The sequence below is a fragment of the Candoia aspera genome, chromosome 3, assembly GCF_035149785.1.
Source record: "Candoia aspera isolate rCanAsp1 chromosome 3, rCanAsp1.hap2, whole genome shotgun sequence".
Classification (NCBI taxonomy): Eukaryota; Metazoa; Chordata; class Lepidosauria; order Squamata; family Boidae; genus Candoia; species Candoia aspera.
Window position 1 is genome coordinate 52146492 of NC_086155.1, and position 19711 is coordinate 52166202.

General features: G+C 42.1%; 1 protein-coding gene across 5 annotated transcripts in view; it reads right to left on the reverse strand.

Moving 5' to 3' along the window:
- Window positions 1-1087: 1087 nt before the first annotated feature.
- The window catches only part of BRPF3 (bromodomain and PHD finger containing 3), a 39283-nt gene continuing 20659 nt past the window's right edge, over window positions 1088-19711 (reverse strand). For 3 of the 5 annotated variants that reach the window (XM_063297668.1, XM_063297666.1, XM_063297665.1), the window contains 5 exons: window positions 18895-18991; window positions 17639-17733; window positions 15593-15690; window positions 3938-4092; window positions 1088-3526 (listed from right to left, as the gene is read on the reverse strand). In XM_063297668.1, the coding sequence (XP_063153738.1) occupies window positions 3343-3526; window positions 3938-4092; window positions 15593-15690; window positions 17639-17733; window positions 18895-18991 (629 nt within the window). In that variant the 3' untranslated portion in view covers window positions 1088-3342. The remainder of the gene's footprint in view (window positions 3527-3937; window positions 4093-15592; window positions 15691-17638; window positions 17734-18894; window positions 18992-19711) is intronic. The other 2 variants (XM_063297669.1, XM_063297667.1) reach the window with 1 other exon arrangement.

Genomic DNA, 19711 nt, shown 5'->3' on the forward strand with positions numbered 1-19711 from the left:
GTGGGGAATCTCTTCCTCATTAGTAATACTCCAGAACAGAGCAACAGTGACAGCATGACCTCCAGCATAGAAGCACAATCAGTATATACCAATCACAGACATGTCTTCCTATGCCTGAGAGTCACAGCAAAAGTAAGTATGCTCATGGCAATGAGAAGATGCAAACAACGGATTTCCCTGTCCTACCATTTATACAACATATAACCCACCCGCTAGGATGATGTCCCAGTGCTTTTCAATGCATGAGTTAATGCGGCATAGATTGAGTCAAATGGAGACGGATATGCCGACAAGCGGACCCTGCCATAGCACGGGAATAACGCTAGGAAGAAGAAGAAGATAGGAGCAATTAAAAGTCTTCACACTTTTATCACTTCACACATCATTTCATCCCTGCCCATACATACTTCCCTTGGGCTGAAAAACAGAAATGGAAGAACAAGCAGCATAATACAAGTCCTGAAAACTCCCGTAGTTGGAAGATTGCATACAGAATACACAGGTGAAAACACGAACATCCTGCTTAAAGGCCTGCCCTCTTATAATCACCCAAACTAGTGAGGACAGAAAGTAGAAGGATTATCAGTCCTAAAACAAGGTATTAACAAGACACGTAGCACTCCTCCCTAATAGAATTCCATCCCGAGACTGGCCAAAGTGGACTGGGGGAAGAGATCTTACGTGTTAACTTCTGATAACAAAATAAAATCTTCATGGGGCACAGGATCTTTGATGTTGACCTCTTCAGCAATCAGTATGTACTGAGTGTACCAATTTGGCATACAACTGCCTTCTCTGTGCCTGAACTATCAATGATGATTCTATTTTTGGCCATTTCACCAGCAAAGTTGCATTGGTATGCTGATATTCTAGTGTGGAAGTGCATCAGCTTTGTTTGTGCTCTTCCATACGCCATGCTTTTCTGGAAAGTGTATCTGGAACACTGGAATGCACTTCGAAATGGCTTGTAGTGTCTTGTGTTTTCATGAGCAGCTATTCAGAAATCTTCTAAATACTTTGACAAATCATTTCATTTCAGAGTCCAAATCAAGCAAGGAACTTCCCCAGCTAAAACAGTCAAATCAGATATTTTACATCAGAACATTTATTTCTCAGAGAGAAAATATAGTTTCAGACAGTCAGATTATAGTAGGGAAAATTAGCATTTTTTTTACAAGCATAGAATTTATTACCTCTTATTCCATCTGATATAAACAGTTCTAGAAAGCAAATAAACTCACTTTCTACAATAAATAGAGCCATCTGTGCTTTACAGCAGACTGACAAGTCACGTTTAGGTCCCATATCAACAGCAGGATATTAGCCAATTCAGATCCTTAAATTGTAATTTTTTTAAAAAATGGAAGAAAGTAAAATGCAAGATCTTAAACAGTTAAACATAAATCACAAGTCCACAGCCAGGCTACAATCTGGGAAAATGTATGTTTCTTTAAATTATATTGTATGCATACAAAAGACCCAGCAACACAACTGAGGACTTAAGGAAAGATTAACAATTGGCCTGAATAATTTAGAACAGTAGTTTACAATTATGTACAAAAGTTCCTTCTGTAACCACACTCTTGAGACATTATTAACTGTTTTTTAAAAAAGATTCCTATTCACGTTCTGTATGTTACAGATATTTCCCATATAGTGCGGTTTTATGTTCCAATATATAAGATGTGGTTCCTGAAAAAAAGACCACTTAGAAATGGCAGTGATTTTCCCACAATAACATTTGTTCCACAATCTTTTAATAAGAAAATAACAATAATAAAGTTAAAAAGGAAAAAAAAACACAATGGTTTTCAAATTACAATCTTGCTCTGTACCTTTGGTTTGAAATTCTTAAAAAGAAAACAAATCTTGATAAAATCAAATGTTAAATATGAAATGCGCTGTCAACTTGCAGACTTCAGCTCTTCCTGTTTTTCTAGCGTATGCAAGTTTAAAAAGTAAGTTTCTCCAAGGAGTTGTGCTCTATTTTTAACAGATCCCAATAATGGAAGCTCAGAGAACATGAGAACATTATACTTTCCTTCTGAAACATGAAAGCAAACGCTGAAGTATTTATGGGACAGCCAAGAGTGACTGTAAGGGATTCTGGTGAATAGGATGACAAACGTACCAATTTAATTCTCATTTTCAGGGTAAAGAGGAATCATGATTCTACATGATCGCCCTAGTCCAGAGCTGCATACTTCAATACATATGGCACTCTGTATAAGCAGATACTCACTACGGAAAGCTGGGAAAAGCTGTAAATGTGCAATGAGATGCTTAATGGCCCAAATCCAAATAGGGTGGTGCATATAAGGAAGGGATTTTTATGCATATTCCCTTGTAAATAAACAAGAGACTGCTTCCATCTCTAGTTCTACAGAATGGACAGGATGCCATGGTTTTCTGAGGAAGAGAAGTGAAAAACAAGACAAGGCTTCAGCCACATTGTTCGTGAATTAGGGCAATGGGGCCAAATGTTTCTGAAACCATAAGGGTTGCTTTTTCCTCATTTCACATTAAATCTTCATATCTAGCAACAACATTCTAGCAGCATAGGCATTTGTAAAATAACATTTAAAATACTATTTTACCAGTTTTCAGAAGTGTACGAACCTGAAATTGAAAGGTAAAAATCACAGAAAATATCTCCCAAGTGGTTTCTTCATATTTAAAGCTCTGTGAAATGTGACCACGAGAGAAAATCAGGAAAGGGCCATCACCCCAAAATATTCTTTCTTTTTTATTGTAATTTCTAACATAAAAACATATACAAATTTAGACAGAGATTTCTACACAGGGTTGCAAATATAATTGCATGGGGGAGGGGGACCAGTGTTTTTCAAAAATAACTTGAAAATATATGGTGGATATTATTGAACATTTGGCACGTGAGAGTCATCAAAAGGACCCTCAATTCATAACAGAAGTGATAAGCTCCACAACTTCTTCAGGACGAGCTGAAGGTTAAAAACCCAAGAGGCTGGCAGGGCTTCCTGTCCAACCAGAGAATCATCTAAGATTCTGCCAAGGCTACAGCATCATAGTGCAGCTGTCCCTGACATTTTCTCACTAGTCAAGCTACTACATCACTTCTTTCCCTGCCAGGTCCTTTGGGAGACATGTTCAGAAAGAAACTAGGCAGACTTTTTGGCACATATCAAGTATGTAACACGAACTTTTCCTATTGTTGGAAATACTGTGTCTCTACTAAGAATGCAAAGATGGCAATTACACCTTCCTCTAGGCAGGAGAATCCCATATTCTTCAGGGCATAGTCGATCCACTTTGCCTATAGATGCGGACATTATTTCCTACAGGATGGGTAGAGCAGATTTCCTACAGGTAATTTGGTGTAACAAAAGGATGCTCTCCCCGAACTCGGCTCATATGAATCATTGCACGGTCATATGCAACCTGGACAGACTTGCGGATACTGGTTTTCCGTCCTTCCATCATCTTGAGTTTATCCACAGTGTCATCTACTCCAAGAGGAAGAACTTTTTCTCGTGGAAGCCACTGCCTGCAGTACAGAGAGAGAGAGAGAGAGAGAGAGAGAGAGACGTTATTATGGAGAGAATGAGGAAATGTACTTCCAACTACCATGAGCATTACAAATTGTACAAATTGACCCATTCTATTAATTTTAATTCTTCAAGATTCACTAATGCCTGATAAATAGTGTTAGTACATGTATACCTTCTAGCAAAAAGAAGCTATGTAATGGCTCTGCTTAGTGCACTTACAAACAGAAGACATGTTTATTAATCACTACAAGAACAAAGAATTCTTGGCCTGCTACTCTGTTACACAGTCTGAAACTTCCCCCAATCATCAGCATGCTTAAGAGCTTGTTACGTTAATTAAAATAAATACTTGATACTCTAGTCTAAACAAAAGAAGCTATTCCCCTTTATTTGCTTATTTTACTTACCATGTCCTCTTGTTGTCAAAGAAAAGGACAAGGAAAAGTTTTTCTCCAGTCTCAGCTTGCTTCTGCTCACCTAATTTTAGCACTTCCAGAGGGGGGACAGGGATTGGGACTCCATTGTGAAGGAGGCCCTCTTGTGGCATCTCAGGATCAATGATCTAAAAGCAGAGAGCAAAACACAGTGGAGACTTATTAGAAGTCACAGAATTTCAGCTCAAAGATACAGCCCTTTGGTGTGAAGTCTGAAGATGCTTGAAACAAGAAGCTTCAATGGTAACACAGGCATTTTGTTTCAGCAGCTAAGAGAATCTTAAATGTCTTCACAAATTAGACCAGCCTTTAGTTATTGCCTAAAGGGATGAAATGTATTTCTTAAAGGACATACTTCAAAAGCCTTGGTGCCACCATGAAAAGCAGGCTAAACCTGATAACCTCTCTGTTGTATCTCAAAACATAAACTGGATTTCTTTCTTTTTGGTTGAAACATTTTGCTGCTTGTCCAAGCAGCTTCTTCAGTCTGGGCAAAGGTTGGTAAGGGGACCCCATATATATCTTCCAGGGTGACTGGATTGTCCCTACACCTGAATGGCTTGTTAATTGTGCCATGGAGGTGTAGATTGTCATTGGGATGTCTTACTCCTAAATCCCTTGTTCATTCCCAAGTGGATCGTTAAGAGTGGCCTTCCTGGTAAACTTGTGAAATGGTCTTAATCTTCCTGGGGACTGATGAAAGGACAGCATGAAAAATGGGGGACAAGTTGTGTCTGAGGCCTCCGCCTCTATTGAGGGAAGGATTTTCCACTTTGGCATGAATGGATTCCTTAGCCCCTCTCTCAAACCACCTATCTTCTCTGTCCAAAATGTAAACATTGTTGTCCTCAAAGGAGTGTCCTTTTTCTTTTAGATGAAGGTAAATTGCTGATTCTGGTCCTGTGGTGTTGCTCCTCCTGTGTTGGGCTCTTATGTAAAGGCAGTTTGGTTTCTCCAATGTAGAGCTCAGAGCACTCCTCACTGCACTGGATTGCATATACTACACTGCTCATCTTATGTTTCGGTGTTGGATTTTCAGGGTGTACAAGTCTCTGTCTCAGTGTGTTGGTGGGTTTGAAAAATACAGGTATGTGGTGTTTTCCAAATATCTGTTTTTATCCTTTCCAACACACCAGCCATGTAAGGAATGACCAGGTTCTTCCGTTGACTCTGGGTCTCAGCCCTGTCTGCCATTGTTTTGGGATTAGGGGTAGACTTAGATTTAATGAAGGCCCAATTTGGATACCCACAGGCCTTCAGAGCTGTCCTCAGGTGCTGGTTTTCTTTCTTTTTGGCATCCATGGAGGTGGGGATGGTTTGACACAGACCAATACCTGATGTTTGACTCTCACCATCCACTGCAGCACAAACTAGGAGTCATCAGCACATTACTTCACAGGGCAGAAACTATCCCCACCTCCATGGATGCCAAAAAGAAAGAAATCCAGTTGCCACGACTCAACCTATGGACAATTCCACCTGGATGACTGAGACTCTTCATCAACTCAAACCATAAAGGTGTTTACTGAAACTGTTGTATAAAATGTAATTCTCACGCATACACACACACACAAGAAGCCCTTATATATATAATTTTGTTGTAGCTGTTTGCTTTATTTTTTCATTTTCTTGTTGGGTTTTCTTTTTCTATCCCTTCTTTTCCTTTCCTCTGGTTAAATAAAGGCAAAATAAAATAATAATTTAAAAATGAACATTTTTAAGAAAAAGATTTTAAATAGTCAGTTCATATGGAACAAGACAGACTTTTATATACCTTGAATCTAGTATCTAAGATTTCTGAGGTTAAATCAAGGATTTTAATGGGAACTCACTCAAAAGTATTAGCATTTATTAAGTATTAGTATTAAGACATGGAATGAAGTTAAAAAAGACATGTTAAGATGGGAGAAACTACAATCATCATTACTGGGGAGAATTCCTGTGATACAAATGAATGTCTTACTTAGAATAATGTTTTTGTTTCAGACAATACCTGTTTTGACAATTGATGCATCATTTAAACAGTGGCAAAAGGATGTATCTAAGTTTGTGTGGCAGGGGAAAAAAACCACGTTAAATATAAAGCGTTACAAGATGCAAAGGAAAGAGGATTGGGTTAACCTGAAATTGTATTTTGCAGCTTGCTGTCTGGTTTGAATGAAAGAGTGGGTGCTGCTGAGAAACAGAAGGCTTTTGGAGTTAGAAGGACATGACCTGAGACTCGGGTGGCACAGTTATTTGTAGTACGATAAAGTCAAGGTTAATGTGGATTTTAAAAATCATTATGTTAGACATGCCATATTGAGAATATGGGATAAAGACAAACCCAGGTTGTGTCCCAAAACACCTCTGTCGCTCTCAGCACAAGAAGTATTTTATAGATGAGAAATAATAGGCAAACACAAATGGCTAACTTATCATGAGATATAATTTTGTCATGGGGAATACAAAATAAAATCAAGAGAACAACTGGTGGCAGAAGGATATAGTTGCCAATGGTTTTCTTATTTACAGTTATCAGAGAAATTTAAAGGAGACAAAAGAGTTTATGGTATTGAACGTTGTAAGACTGACTTTGAAATAGAATTGTGTACAAATGATGAACATGTAATTGCTAAAAAGTATAAACATTTATTGACATTTGAAACAGAAGAACAAGTGAAAGAATGTATGATAAAGTGGACTAAAATTTTTGGTTACAGGTAGTCCTTGACTTATGACCACAATTGGGACTGGAATTTCTGTCACTAAGAGATGCAGTCATACAGCATGTCACATGACTGTGTCGCTTAGCAATGGCAATCCCGGCAATCCCCATTCCCATTGTTAAGAGAATCCTACCAGTTGTTAGCTAAGGACTCACCCCAATCCAAGCCATTCTGGGTGTGGTCCCTCCCAGCCCTGAACCTCAGTAAGGTAAGGGACTGCCTCCAACTCCCCCCACTCGCCTATTCTTGGTGCGCCACAGCTCTGGAGCTGCAGAGTCTAAGTCGCAGCTGCCCCTGGAAGCCTCAGACACCTCAGCCCAGTCCCAGCTGCAGTTGCCATCCTGCACTCCAAGGCCCTTGTGGCTCTGTGCTCCACCTCCCCAGCTGACCTTCGCCATCTTCTTGCTCCCACTGCAGATGAGATGTGACTACCCTGGCCCTTCTCAAGGCAGCTGCTGGCCATGTGAAGCCATCTTCTCTAGGTCTCGTGAGGAAACCACTGTGCAACCTGGGGAAGAAAGCCTTGTGCGGCCAGCGGCTGCCTCGTGAAGGGCCAGGCTGGGCACACCTCGTCAGCAGTGGGAGCAAGAAGATGGCGGTCAGCTGGGAAGGTGGAGCACATGGCAGCAGGAGGTCAAAAAGGCATAGATGGAGGAGATAGGTGGGTAGGTGAGTTGACATGCCCTTGCAGTCATAAGTGCAGATGGGCTGCCAAGCACCCGAATTCGATCGTTGGGGTGCTACAATGGCTGTAACTTTGGGGACCAGTCATAAGTCCCTTCATTCAGTGCCGCCATAACTTTGAACAGTCACTTAACAAATGGTTGTCAGTTGAGGGCTACCTGTATAATATACAGATTGAACAATGGGAAAATATGTGGTTGAAAGAATTGAAATTTACGTTGTGTTATAATCTTAAAGAGAAATTTTATAAAATGATGTACCATTGGTATATGACACCAGAGAAATTGTCTAGAACATATAAAGGCACTTTAAATTTATGTTGGAAATGTGAACAACAAGAAGGGACATTTTATCATGTTTGGTGTATGTGTAAAAAAGCTAGAAAATTTTGGATTCAAATACATACACTGATTCAGAGAATTTTAAAGATTAATAAACAATTGAGACCAGAAGTCTTCCTCTTTGGACTGATGGACAAACAGAAAAAAGTCATGGAACTCTGTTTTTGTATATGATGATAGCAGCAAGATCACTATATGCACAAAGATGGAAAGATTTGGCAATACCTACAATGGAATATCTACAATACCTACAATGGAGGAATGGTTGGTGAAGATGATAGAACTTGCTAAAATGGCCAAAGTGAGTTTTTTTATCAAAGGAAAGGCCGTATCTACATTTATTGCTTACTGGAAACCCCTTATGGACTGTTTGCATAAAAGTCAGAAGAAAAATGAACTTATGATTTATGGTTTCGATGATTAGACAGGATAGATTATAGAAAGAAGAGAGTCATGATATAACTTTAGAGAATTTATAAATTTATAATTGTACTCATAACTACTGTAAAGAAGATCGGAAGCCACGTCTTTGTATTTTATTTTATTTTCTATTTTTCATTTTCATTTTCTTTTTTCTTGCACTTTTAGCTTTTTCTTTTATTTCTTTTTCTTTTTCCTTCCTTACTTTATATTAGCTTGTATTAATTTTTACCTTCGTCTTTAAAACTTTTAATAAAATTATTTTTTAAAAATCTAAAGTATTAGCACTATATGTTCCTAGTATTTCTTCTCAGTCAGCAGTTACACTGTAGATATTATATAATGTTACATCATCATCTATTGTCAGACTCCCCGATCAAATGTATGTTTATCAGACTCGCATCCATCTTCATGAAACCCATGTCAGCAGACTGCGAGTCACCAGCAGGGAGGGGGACTTTGACTGGAATGTGAATTATTTTGTTTGGGTTAGATACCTCTGCCCAAGGTTAATGGTCAGCATACTGTTCAAGCTATCTGCTGGTATGGGGAGGTGCATGCCTTTGAGGGCAGTAATGGGGGGAATTAGAAGTTTGTGTCATGAGCACTGATGGTGAGCAGGAGGGGGGCCCTATCCAAGGAGGAAAACGCATGTGTAGTAGTGAGGAGTTGAGCAGCCATTCAAAGAGACACAGAACAGACCCGCCTTGACTTTTGGGGTTTATCTGTATGGGGTTTCTCACGCTTCTTCAGTTTGTTAGGATTTTCTGTCTAATGTAGCAGTAATAAAACACTAGAGACTTATTCCTCGTCTCAGCATGGTTCCTGACTGTTAGGACAGTTTGTGTGATTTTGAACTGCAGAATTGCCCGGGAAATGCCATTAGCAACTTTTACCTTGTATCAAACACTTCGCTTCATTAAACAGTTAAATGAGCAAAAGTGTCATGTTCATCGTTCCAATGGTTTGAATACATCGTAACGTTTCACATGTCACTCTCCTGTTCCGTGTCTGTCATTTGCGGGGAGGGGAATTTCAGCCGTGCCAGGCTGTAATCTCCTTGCTGTTCTGCAGGAATGTATGTTTGGGTTATGACATGTCTTCAAGGTTACTTTCCCAGGCCGATGTGTGACGGTTGCCAACACCTGGGAGGGGGTGGTTGCTATGGTGGGGCGAGGGGCGGGATTGGGTTTGAAGCAAGGGTTTTAAGTTTGTATTTGGCGCGCTTTTGCTCATTCTCAGCTTTCTCTGTATTTGCATACTATTCCTTTAATAAATCAGTTATCTTTAAGCCCGAGCTTGTGAGACTGAGTATTTGGGTTTAGGCAATCGTTACATAAAGCTGAGAATCATAATGAAATTTTCCGCTAGCCCCCATCCAAGCCTTTGGTGAAGGGGAGAGCTAGCGATGACTTTAGCAATGGATGGACGAATCGGGGCCCAACAGCGCTCCAGCGGGGACGGCGTGGCGGAAGCTCGGTCGGGGCTAGCTCATGCCACCTGGAGACCCCAATACCCCACGTTTCCGGAGGTGGAATTCGCTGATCGGCGGGTCAGGCCGCAACGGGCAGAGTCGCGGGGGAGCGACCTCAGCGCGGTGGCCGGTAGCGATGTTCCGGAGTCGGGGATGGGTTTGGAGGTGGAGAGCGGTGCCCCGGTGTGGTCCCCGGAGTGGCTGGCATCCTTGATGGCCCAGGCTGGGACGCGGCGTGGCTGCATGGTTCCGGCGAAGGAGGGCGGCACGTCGGCATTTTCGTTGGAGTGGTGGGTGTTCCTGCTGACCGAAGCCGAGCTGCGGTGCGAGCGCTCGGAGGCGCAGCGGGACTGGATGAGGAACTTCCTGTGGCTGGAGATGGCGCTGCTCCACGGGATGCAAGCGCGGCAGGAGAGAGCCATCGTTCCTGCCTGTGTCAGCGCCAAGAAGGGTGCGGCCTCGAGGGGCCTGGGCTGCGTGGAGAGCGGCGGCGGTCGGGCGGGATGCAGCGGAGAGGCCGAGGTGAGACAGCCCGCCTTGGGGCCCGAGGAAGAAGGCGACGCATTCATCGCACTGAGGGCGGAGGAGGTGGACCCACCGAGCGAGGCTGGCGATCAGCGAGAAATCCTGGATTTCGGGCGAGATAGGGGTGGGTTTCAGGGCTTTGTTTGCTGGAAGCATGTCCCTCCGGACTGAGTGGAGGGGCGGGGCTCTGTGGTTTGCTTTAGCATTCTCATGCTGTTTAGCCTTTTGCATTTATATGCTGTTTAACCACTGTAACCTGTTCCTTGCGTTTTGTCATGATCGCAATGTTCAATGCTAATATCTGCATCGTGAAAATTTTCATGCCAATGCTTAGATCTTGTGTAGAGATGAATGGGAGCGTTTCACATGTGGATTCTTTGATGCGTGTCTTCCTATGTATAGGTGCTGATGCGTGTCCCACACTGTAAAATCACTTAGCCCGTCTTTATTCTGCCTAGCCGCATGAACTTGCTGCTTAGTTTAGTTTCTTTAAGGGGGGCGATATGTCATGTTCATCGTTCCAATGGTTTGAATACATCGTAACGTTTCACATGTCACTCTCCTGTTCCGTGTCTGTCATTTGCGGGGAGGGGAATTTCAGCCGTGCCAGGCTGTAATCTCCTTGCTGTTCTGCAGGAATGTATGTTTGGGTTATGACATGTCTTCAAGGTTACTTTCCCAGGCCGATGTGTGACGGTTGCCAACACCTGGGAGGGGGTGGTTGCTATGGTGGGGCGAGGGGCGGGATTGGGTTTGAAGCAAGGGTTTTAAGTTTGTATTTGGCGCGCTTTTGCTCATTCTCAGCTTTCTCTGTATTTGCATACTATTCCTTTAATAAATCAGTTATCTTTAAGCCCGAGCTTGTGAGACTGAGTATTTGGGTTTAGGCAATCGTTACAAAAAGTCTCTGGAATGTCATTGAGTGAATCCTCAAGCATTCTGGTCGTTACATAAAGTTGCGAATCCTTCACCTAGAGACTCTACCTGGTGATTTAATACCCAGTTGGGAGTTGAGGAAAATGTCCAAGAAACTGAGGCCGCGGGCCAAGGAGTCCTCACCCTCAGAAGACACTGACAAAACCATCCTCTACGCGAAAGTAGTAGAGGAGGAGCTGATAGAAGATGCTGGGAGTGATGTGGTCGAAGAGAGCGTGGAGGCTGCGATAGGCTATGCCGCTGAGCTGGAGAGTGTGCTCATTACCCTGGATCTGGTCCAAGAACCCCAGACGCCAGAGACAAAGGGGCCATGCCCAGAGTCGGGACTGGTTGCAACAGCCGTCGGAGGGTGAGAAGTGGGGATTCCCCAGCCCATCAAGGCCCAGATGAGGGTCCTGAGTCCCAGCTCCCAGGGGTCCAGGAGTGAGAAGGATGCTACCCCACAAAAGGTTTGGAAACAAGAATGTCTGCTATGGAAGAGACGATGCAGCACATGTCGAAGGCAATCGACTACTTGGTGTCCCAACAAGATGAAGGGTCGGCCACACACTCCAGGAAAACCTCGCCTGACCAAAGCGGGGGGCACCGACCCGCAACACTGCCCAGACTACCCCCCTTGCCACCTAAGGCCCACAGAAATGGAGGGCATTCAGTGACCTGGGATGATCCAGGAGCCAAACCCATAGCTCCAGCCCCCGAGGAGCGTGCCCAATGATCTCCAAGTTAAATTTAACAGAGAACTTCAGCAATTGTCATTCTTCATGACGAATGTGTCAATCTATATGTGGGAGTGTGGGGGCTCCTTCCCGACTGAGTATGCCAAGTTGAGCCAAGTGGGGGCTAAGCTGAGGGCTGCTGCAGCCATGGCCCCCGAACTACATAGTCTGAAGGAATTTATGTGGACCATGAGAGAGAGGTTTGAGGACCCACTAGATAAGCTCAGAGCAAAGACCGTGTTGCAGCAGCTGAGACAAGGGGAGAAACGCGTAGCACAGTATGCCATGGAGTTTAAGGCTCTGGCAGGTAAAATACTAGACTGATCCAAAGCTACTAAAGTGGATTACTTTAAAGGGGGGCTACAACCCAAAATCCTACAATAGGCCCTCTGCCGAGGCGATCCACCCACATTGAGATAGTGGATCTGTTTGGCAGGAGAGGTGGAAAATACTCAGTATCAGTTCCACAGACAGCTGCGAGCCCAAGCTGCCAGCAGAAATACTGTGGCCCCCAGCCAGATGTCCTTGGCCCCGAGGAAATCATTCAGATCCAGGGAGGAAGTTAAGGACAAAGGCTGAAAGAGGGGGAGCTGCTATTAAGTGTGGGAAAGACACCCATCGAGCTTCGGAGTGCCCACGCGGAGGAGTTGGGGCAGTGGAGAAATCTGGCGGAAAACCAGCCAAGTCCCCCCCAAGCGAAGCGCAAAGGCTCAGCAGCAGCTGCGGTGGCACGCAAGGAACCAGTGGCTGAAATCCCTGAGGACTGTGGAAGAGACTCTGAGGAGGAATTCCCACAGCCGGAGGGAAATGAGGCACACCTGTTCTGAATCGCACCAATGAACAGGTGGAGAATCCTGGGCGCAAAACTCCCTCCTCTGAGGAAGAGGATGACGGAGACCCAATGGTGAGTGATGACTGTTCCATTTTACTTATTCAAGTTGAGCTAAAAAACCTAAGAACCCAGCACAAGGCTAATTTAACTGCTATGTTAGATTCTGGATGCACCAAATGCTTAATCCACCCAGCTCTCATTAATACCCTGAATCTTAAAGTGAAGAAACTCAACCTATAGTTTTTACCCAGATGGGTGGAACTGTGGCTCATGGGGGGCCCATAGAGTTCCATATCGAAACTGTTGCCATGTGCATAGAGGGCTGCAAAGAGACTTTGCAATTCATAGTGGCCCCTATAGCCAATTATTAGATTATTCTGGGTCTTCCTTGGTTGAAAAGCAGGAAACCACAAGTGCAATGGAAGACTGGTGGCTTAAAATTCACCGATGGGGCTTATGCTACTGCAGAGCAGGAGGTTAAGCATCCCCCAAGCCAGTTTGCTGGAATTCTAATTAGGCAATTCCAGACACTAGCCACCGAAGCGGAATCTTTGATCCCCAGTCAGTATCGAGATTTTTCTGATGTTTTCGATGAGAGGGAATCAGATCAGTTGCCTCCCTACAGAAAAACTGACTGTGCCATTGAAATTGACCCTAAAGCCAAATTGCCAAAGCTGAAAATGTATGCCATGTCAGAAATGGAAAAGAACGTGTTGAGAGTTCATAGATAAGAAGCTGGCCAGGGGCTCATTGAACCAGCCAACAAACCAATGGCTGCCCCTGTGTTATTCAGAGCAAAAAAAGATGGCACCCTGAGGCTCTGCACCAATTACAGGGGCCTCAACTCCATTACTGTAACCAATCAGTACCCTCTCCCCCTGATGAAGGACATGCTGTCGCCTCTGGCAAAAGGAAGGATTTTCACTAAATTAGACCTGTGAGAGGCTTGTTTTAGCATCTGGATTAGGGAGGGAGATGAATGGAAAACTGCCTTCAACTGCCCCTTGGATTCTTATCAGTACAAAGTTCTCCCCTTTGGATTGGCTGGGGCTTCAGGCGACTTTATGTAGTACATCAATTAAGTTTTACATAACCACCTGTACAAAGGTGTCTTAGTGTATTTGGACAATATCCTAATCCATACCGAAACAGAGGAGGAGCATGTCTGCCTTGTTAGGCAAGTGCTGCAAAAGCTGAGGAATGCCCAGCTGTATGCTAAACTGTCAAAGTGTGAATTCCACAAAACCCAATTGGACTACTTGGGATACCGTATTTCCACCAAGGGAGTGGAAATGGACCTGTATAAAATCCAGGACATCCTAGAGTGGGAACCCCCGCGAACCAGGCACCAACTTCAACGTTTCCTAGGGTTCGCCAATTTCTACCGCCAATATATCCCCCAATTTGCGCAAATTGCCTTGCCACTGACTGATTTATTGAAGACGAGAGGGAAGGGAGAAACGCACAAGGTAACCACACCCAGCGCATGCTTAGACTCCTGAGTGCCAAGCCACTTTTGAAAACCTAAAAGCCCTTTTTACAGCTGAGCCCATTTTAACAAACCCCGATCCAGAACTCCCATTTATCATACAAGCAGATGCGTCTGATCAGGCCATAGGGGCTGTATTAATTCAGAAAGATTTGAACCAGGTCCCTTGACCCTGTGCCTATTTGTCCTGCAAATTCACCGAGGCAGAAAAGCACTGGCACATTTGGGAAAAGGAGGCATTCGCTGTAAAGACAGCGCTCACGAATTGGCAACACCTTCTGGAAGGCACCAAACATCCTTTTGAAGTGTGGACTGATAAAAATCAACAGGCACTGTTCACCCCTAGAAAATTAAATGGCAAACAATTGCTCTAGGCTCAATTTTTCAGTCACTTTAATTTTACCTTAAATTTCTTCCCCGGCAAGAAGAATTTCTTGGCAGATGCCCTTTTGCATCCACCCCAACATAATAGCAAACAAACTGAGGTGGTAGACACTGTTTTCTCTGAAAAACAATTGGGTCTGGCTTGCGTAACACGCAGACAAGCAGCAGCTCCAAAAGTGAAAGTACAATCAGACTTAAAAGAGGAACTGCTCCAGGCACTTGCAAACAATCCCGGGCTACAATGTAACAAAGCCAATTTAACAGAACAAAATGAGGTGTGGTATTGCAATGAGAAACTTTACGTTCCAGAAAATCCGCACCCAAAAATCTTGCAGCAATCCCATGACAGCAAAACCGCTGGTCACTTTGTCTTTACCAAAAGCCTGTATTTAGTGCAGCGTCAATTCTGGTGGCCCACCTTAAGAACTGATGTAAAAAATTATATCCTCACTTGTCCTGTCTGTGCACAAGCTAAATGCAAGGGTGGCAAGCTGCAAGGATTGCTTCAACTGGTGGCTTCCCCAGCTGTCCCATGGAAAGAAATTGCAACGGACTTTAGAGCTGACAGCGCTCACGAACTGGCGACACCTTCTGGAAGGCACCAGAGTTTATAGCAAACACAGTAACCAATATTGTGCACACGAGAGGAGTCTAACTCAGAAAAATAAAAAAATGGTAATTCATCTTGTAAACATTAACTCACAATATGCTAAGTTAACAAGAACCACAGGTTAATTATTAACAATTTAATTTACCATTTATTATTTAAACTCGATAAGTTTTGATCAGAGCAACATTAGCTATGTATCTAATGGAAACTTAAGAATATTCAGCTACATTACTTTTAAATTAAAGAAAAATGTGGACCATGTTCAGTCTTACACAACTAATATTTGCACTAATATCTGTATCAAGCATAGCAAACTGAAGGCTGAAAATTCAAATCTAGCCCAGATAATCTTAAAATCTTTAGAAGTTGTTTGGTGTTTTAAGGTGTACTATTTTGCCTTTTAGTATGAAGTAAACATTAAAATGCTGAGTGAGACTGTTCTCATGCACAGTTCTTCAACAGACTAACTTCTTACTCCCAGAAGGAGGACTGCAGGCTCAGGTACATACCAGGGCTGGGTAAGAAGGATAGCCACGGCATTTTGCCCACACAAGCTCCAGAGGTTCTAGGTCAGCATGTTCCTCAAACGGCATCAGCAAGTTTCTTCCTAAGAAGTTACAGTAACAGCCAATTTAGAATTATGTTGTGCTATGCCAAATTATCAACTTTTTCCTTGGCAGTAATTACAGTTCCACAGGTGAAGATCCAATGTTATGGAAGCATATACTGCATCTGAAGTTAGGTCTAACATGGTAAGTAAAAATAGCTATAATAAAACAAAAATAAATAAAAATAGTATATTAGGTAAAGAAGATAATAACTTATGAATTACCCTACCACTTTCTTCTTGTAAGTTGATAAAAGGAATCTCTAATAATGGATTTGGTATAAAAAAATATATTGAATATTAGGCACAACAATCCTATTATGTTATTACGACAAAACTGATGTATGTTCCTACTATGCCAGCAGAACAACTGCCCTATTTAAACTGTTCTCAGTCTTCTAGAAGGAAAACAACACAAGATACAAATCTACAGCTAGCACTGAAATGACTGATAAAGCAACTGTGTCCTTGCATACATGATCAGTGTTTTTACCCACCAATTTGGAACTACACTGGTGACAATGTTCACATGCTGTCCAAATTATTAATTAATTAATTAATTAATTAAACTTGTATGTCACCCAACTTTCATATAGACAGAACCAATGAACTTATGACAGGATATTATAATCTATTCAAGTTTGGACCAAATTCTGTCAGTCACTGTGGTATTCTCACAACCATTATTTAAGAAGCACAACACAGAGGAAGGGAGAAAAAAAGACAGAAGTTCAGCACTCAGGACAGCTCTCCAACTGAGACAGGAGTTCAAGGACAGTTACAGACACTTGCAGACAGCTGCAGCTGACTCACTCTGTAGGTCCTGCAATCAAGAAGCAGCAGATAAACCTTTACAGAGGGAATCAGGAAATCTATGTTTCACTTTCATAAACATGTCAGGTGCCCAAGAAAGGCAGAACCAAAGACTCAAAATGTAAACACCATATATGAGTTCTTTAATTATTCAGAATTATGATTATTATCAATTTTAATTTATTGGCTGCCCAACTCCAATAGATATTTTGCATACCCTCTATGTCCATGTCATTTTTCAAGTATTCTATGGGGATAATTGATGCAGGCATGCATATCATGGTGGTACTGAATAAGACAGTATTTCTGCTAAAGCCTACAACTTTTCAGCTAGAAGATTTTCAGTGAAGGACAGTTCTCCAGCCAAGATCCATTATGGAAAAGTAAGCATGGGAAACTTCTGTAATGAAAGAAATTCCCCAAAATTGGTTGAAGGCACTTGAAGAAACAAGAACTGTTTCTGCTAAGTCCAGAACGTCCTAATTCTATAGTATGGAAAAGCATTTTGTACTGTGCATAAATTGTATAAATTAAGATTTTAAATGTGTTTACTCAGCATTCCCAAATATATCCTGTTCCCCAAAGGAATTGTATTCCATATTGTATTCTAATAATGAAATGTGGAATAGCAAAACATATGGAGTAAGGAGATTTGGAAGAATGAAAACTACTGGCTGAAGCTATGGCTCTTGAGATCCTTCCTCATGATATCATATGCCCTCTATGAAAAAGTACTGCTTTTTTGCTGGAGCAATGATAGCTTCTCCCTCATCGCCTACTGTCTTTCTGAGCTCACTCACATCTTCATCCTCATGACTAAGGCTGAGAAGGACAAGGAATTAAAAAATGAATCCTAATACCTGTTCAGAGAAATAGATTCTACCACTTGCTAAATTTCGAAGCTAAAGTTGCATTCTGACATCAACAGGTTTAAAGAATAAGCTGACAAACTGATCTTATGACTATTTATTCAGAAGCAAACACTACTGAATATGGTAGTACTTAACTCCACAGAAATATACAAAGAACTGCAGACTTATTCTCCTTTGACACAATCAACATGAAAAATAGCACCTATATCTTAGTAATACTAATTACATGTGCACATTGTATTAAAAATACATAGCCTTCTCACCTGAGTTGCTATATGCCAAATCTTTATTTACACCATCCAGAAAAGGGACTCGTACAAGGGCAGGCTTTCCTCGGCTACGTTTGCGTGGTGGCAGACTACCATGAAAAAAAAAGGAATTATGACAAGAAAGTTAGATGATAAATAATGTTTGGTACTTAGCTTCAATTCAGTTCATGTGATGTCATGAACTAAAGGAAACTAAGGAGCCAAACCACAAAGGAGCATTATTTTCTGGGACTGTCACCACACTAGTGTGAAAGCAGTTTCTCTGGGCCTGATATGCAATTTCAGCATCCTTATCCAGCAGAGCACAAGACCTTTACATGATATGGATGTCTGCAGAGCAACTGAAGCCACACTAAGGAAAACAAGCACAAAATCATTGCTGAATGTTATGTCTTTAAAATGATGAGGGTTATTAGCTGCCTCCAGGAATTGAATCAGATGTATAGGAGGAATGAGGAAGCAAGCTAACTCAAGGAGGCTGCACATTGCTGGGAAAGTTGAAGGAAGGCTGTAACAAAGTAAGAGTTAGCAGAGCTAATGTGGCTCTACAATTTCTAGGGCAAAAGTTTGGTTTTGTCCTAGAAGGATTTAGATGTTTACTGGACAAGGCAGACCAAGACTGTTCTTTTTACTGGAAACTTTTCTAAAAGTTGAATTGGAATTTATTCTTGACCTTACAGCACCCATATATCTTGGAATCATCAGGTATGTTAACTACTAAAATACTGGTGCAAAAGGAAGGAGGAGAGGGAAAACAAATATGCTATAAGGCAGGGGTTCCTAAACTTTTTGTCATCACACCTCCCTTTAGTGTAATCTTAATGTAACACACCTCCCCTAAAAATCCAAACACCAAAATGGACACAAATGAACAATGAAAACAATATAATTAAACTTTGGGAAAAGTGGATTTATTGTAACTCAAAGGTTCTTCACACCTCTCCTGGACTCTGTCTGCACCTCCCCAAGGGAGGTACACCTCACCGTCTGGGAAATCCTGCTATAAGGTAAGAATATACTGCAAATATGAGTATCACAAGCACTACTGTAATGTAAATTGCCCAAAATGTAAGGCAGGAACAATCACCATGAAATCTGCAAAACCTACTACATATATAGCCACAAATACATCCACTACAATACAATGGCTACTGATGAGGATGCAAGTGAAATATAATAAAATTAAGCAAAACACTGAAAAATTAATAGAATTATAATTATTGGGTGTGACCACCCAAAAGGGGTCTTACCTGCAGATATCAAATGAAAGACCACTGCCAAGTCCAGAGCTACATTCTGAGTCAGATCCACTTTCTATATGCTTCCTGAAGCCATTGGTCACAGCTGCTGAGAAGACAGGTGAGAAGACAAAGTCTAGTTACACATAATATTCTTAAATATATATATATACACACACAAACACACACACTACAGCTAATAAGGTTAGATGAGCATGGTCAGTTACATTCAGAATGCATTTAAGATTTAAGGCAACAATTGGCATAACCTTCCAAATGTTTATGCACAGTGACAGCCCAGAGGTTGGTACCTGCTAATGTTTTTTATTCTAGAGATCTGGTTTTGCAGTAAAATGTACTTAATCCAGCTGTTTGGCAGCCTGAGAAAAGTTTAGGAAGAGTGCAGTGTTTCACTGTCACAACATCATTATGCACAAGGAGGCTCAGGTGTATGCAGAGCAGAGCTTATGATGTTGCTTTAGCCTTTCAAACTTGAGCCAGATCCTCCAGAGTCTAGTGAGCCCTGAATCTCACTTATAATGCCACTGCATTGAACCTATAAAGCTTTATGCAGGTAACACAATACATTGTGTTATGTGGAGTCCTTGGTGTTCTCTTTGATTGCTACATTGTGTTAATCCAAATCCAGTAACCGTGGGACAGAAAAGTGAAATACAGATAGTCCTCAACTTAAGACGGCAATTGGGACCAGAATTTCCATCGCTAAGTGATGTGGTCATAAAATGCGACTGTATCACTTAAGGACGGCAATCCCTGAAGTCCCAGTTGTGGTCGTTAACTGAATCCCATGGTCATTAGGTGAGGCGAC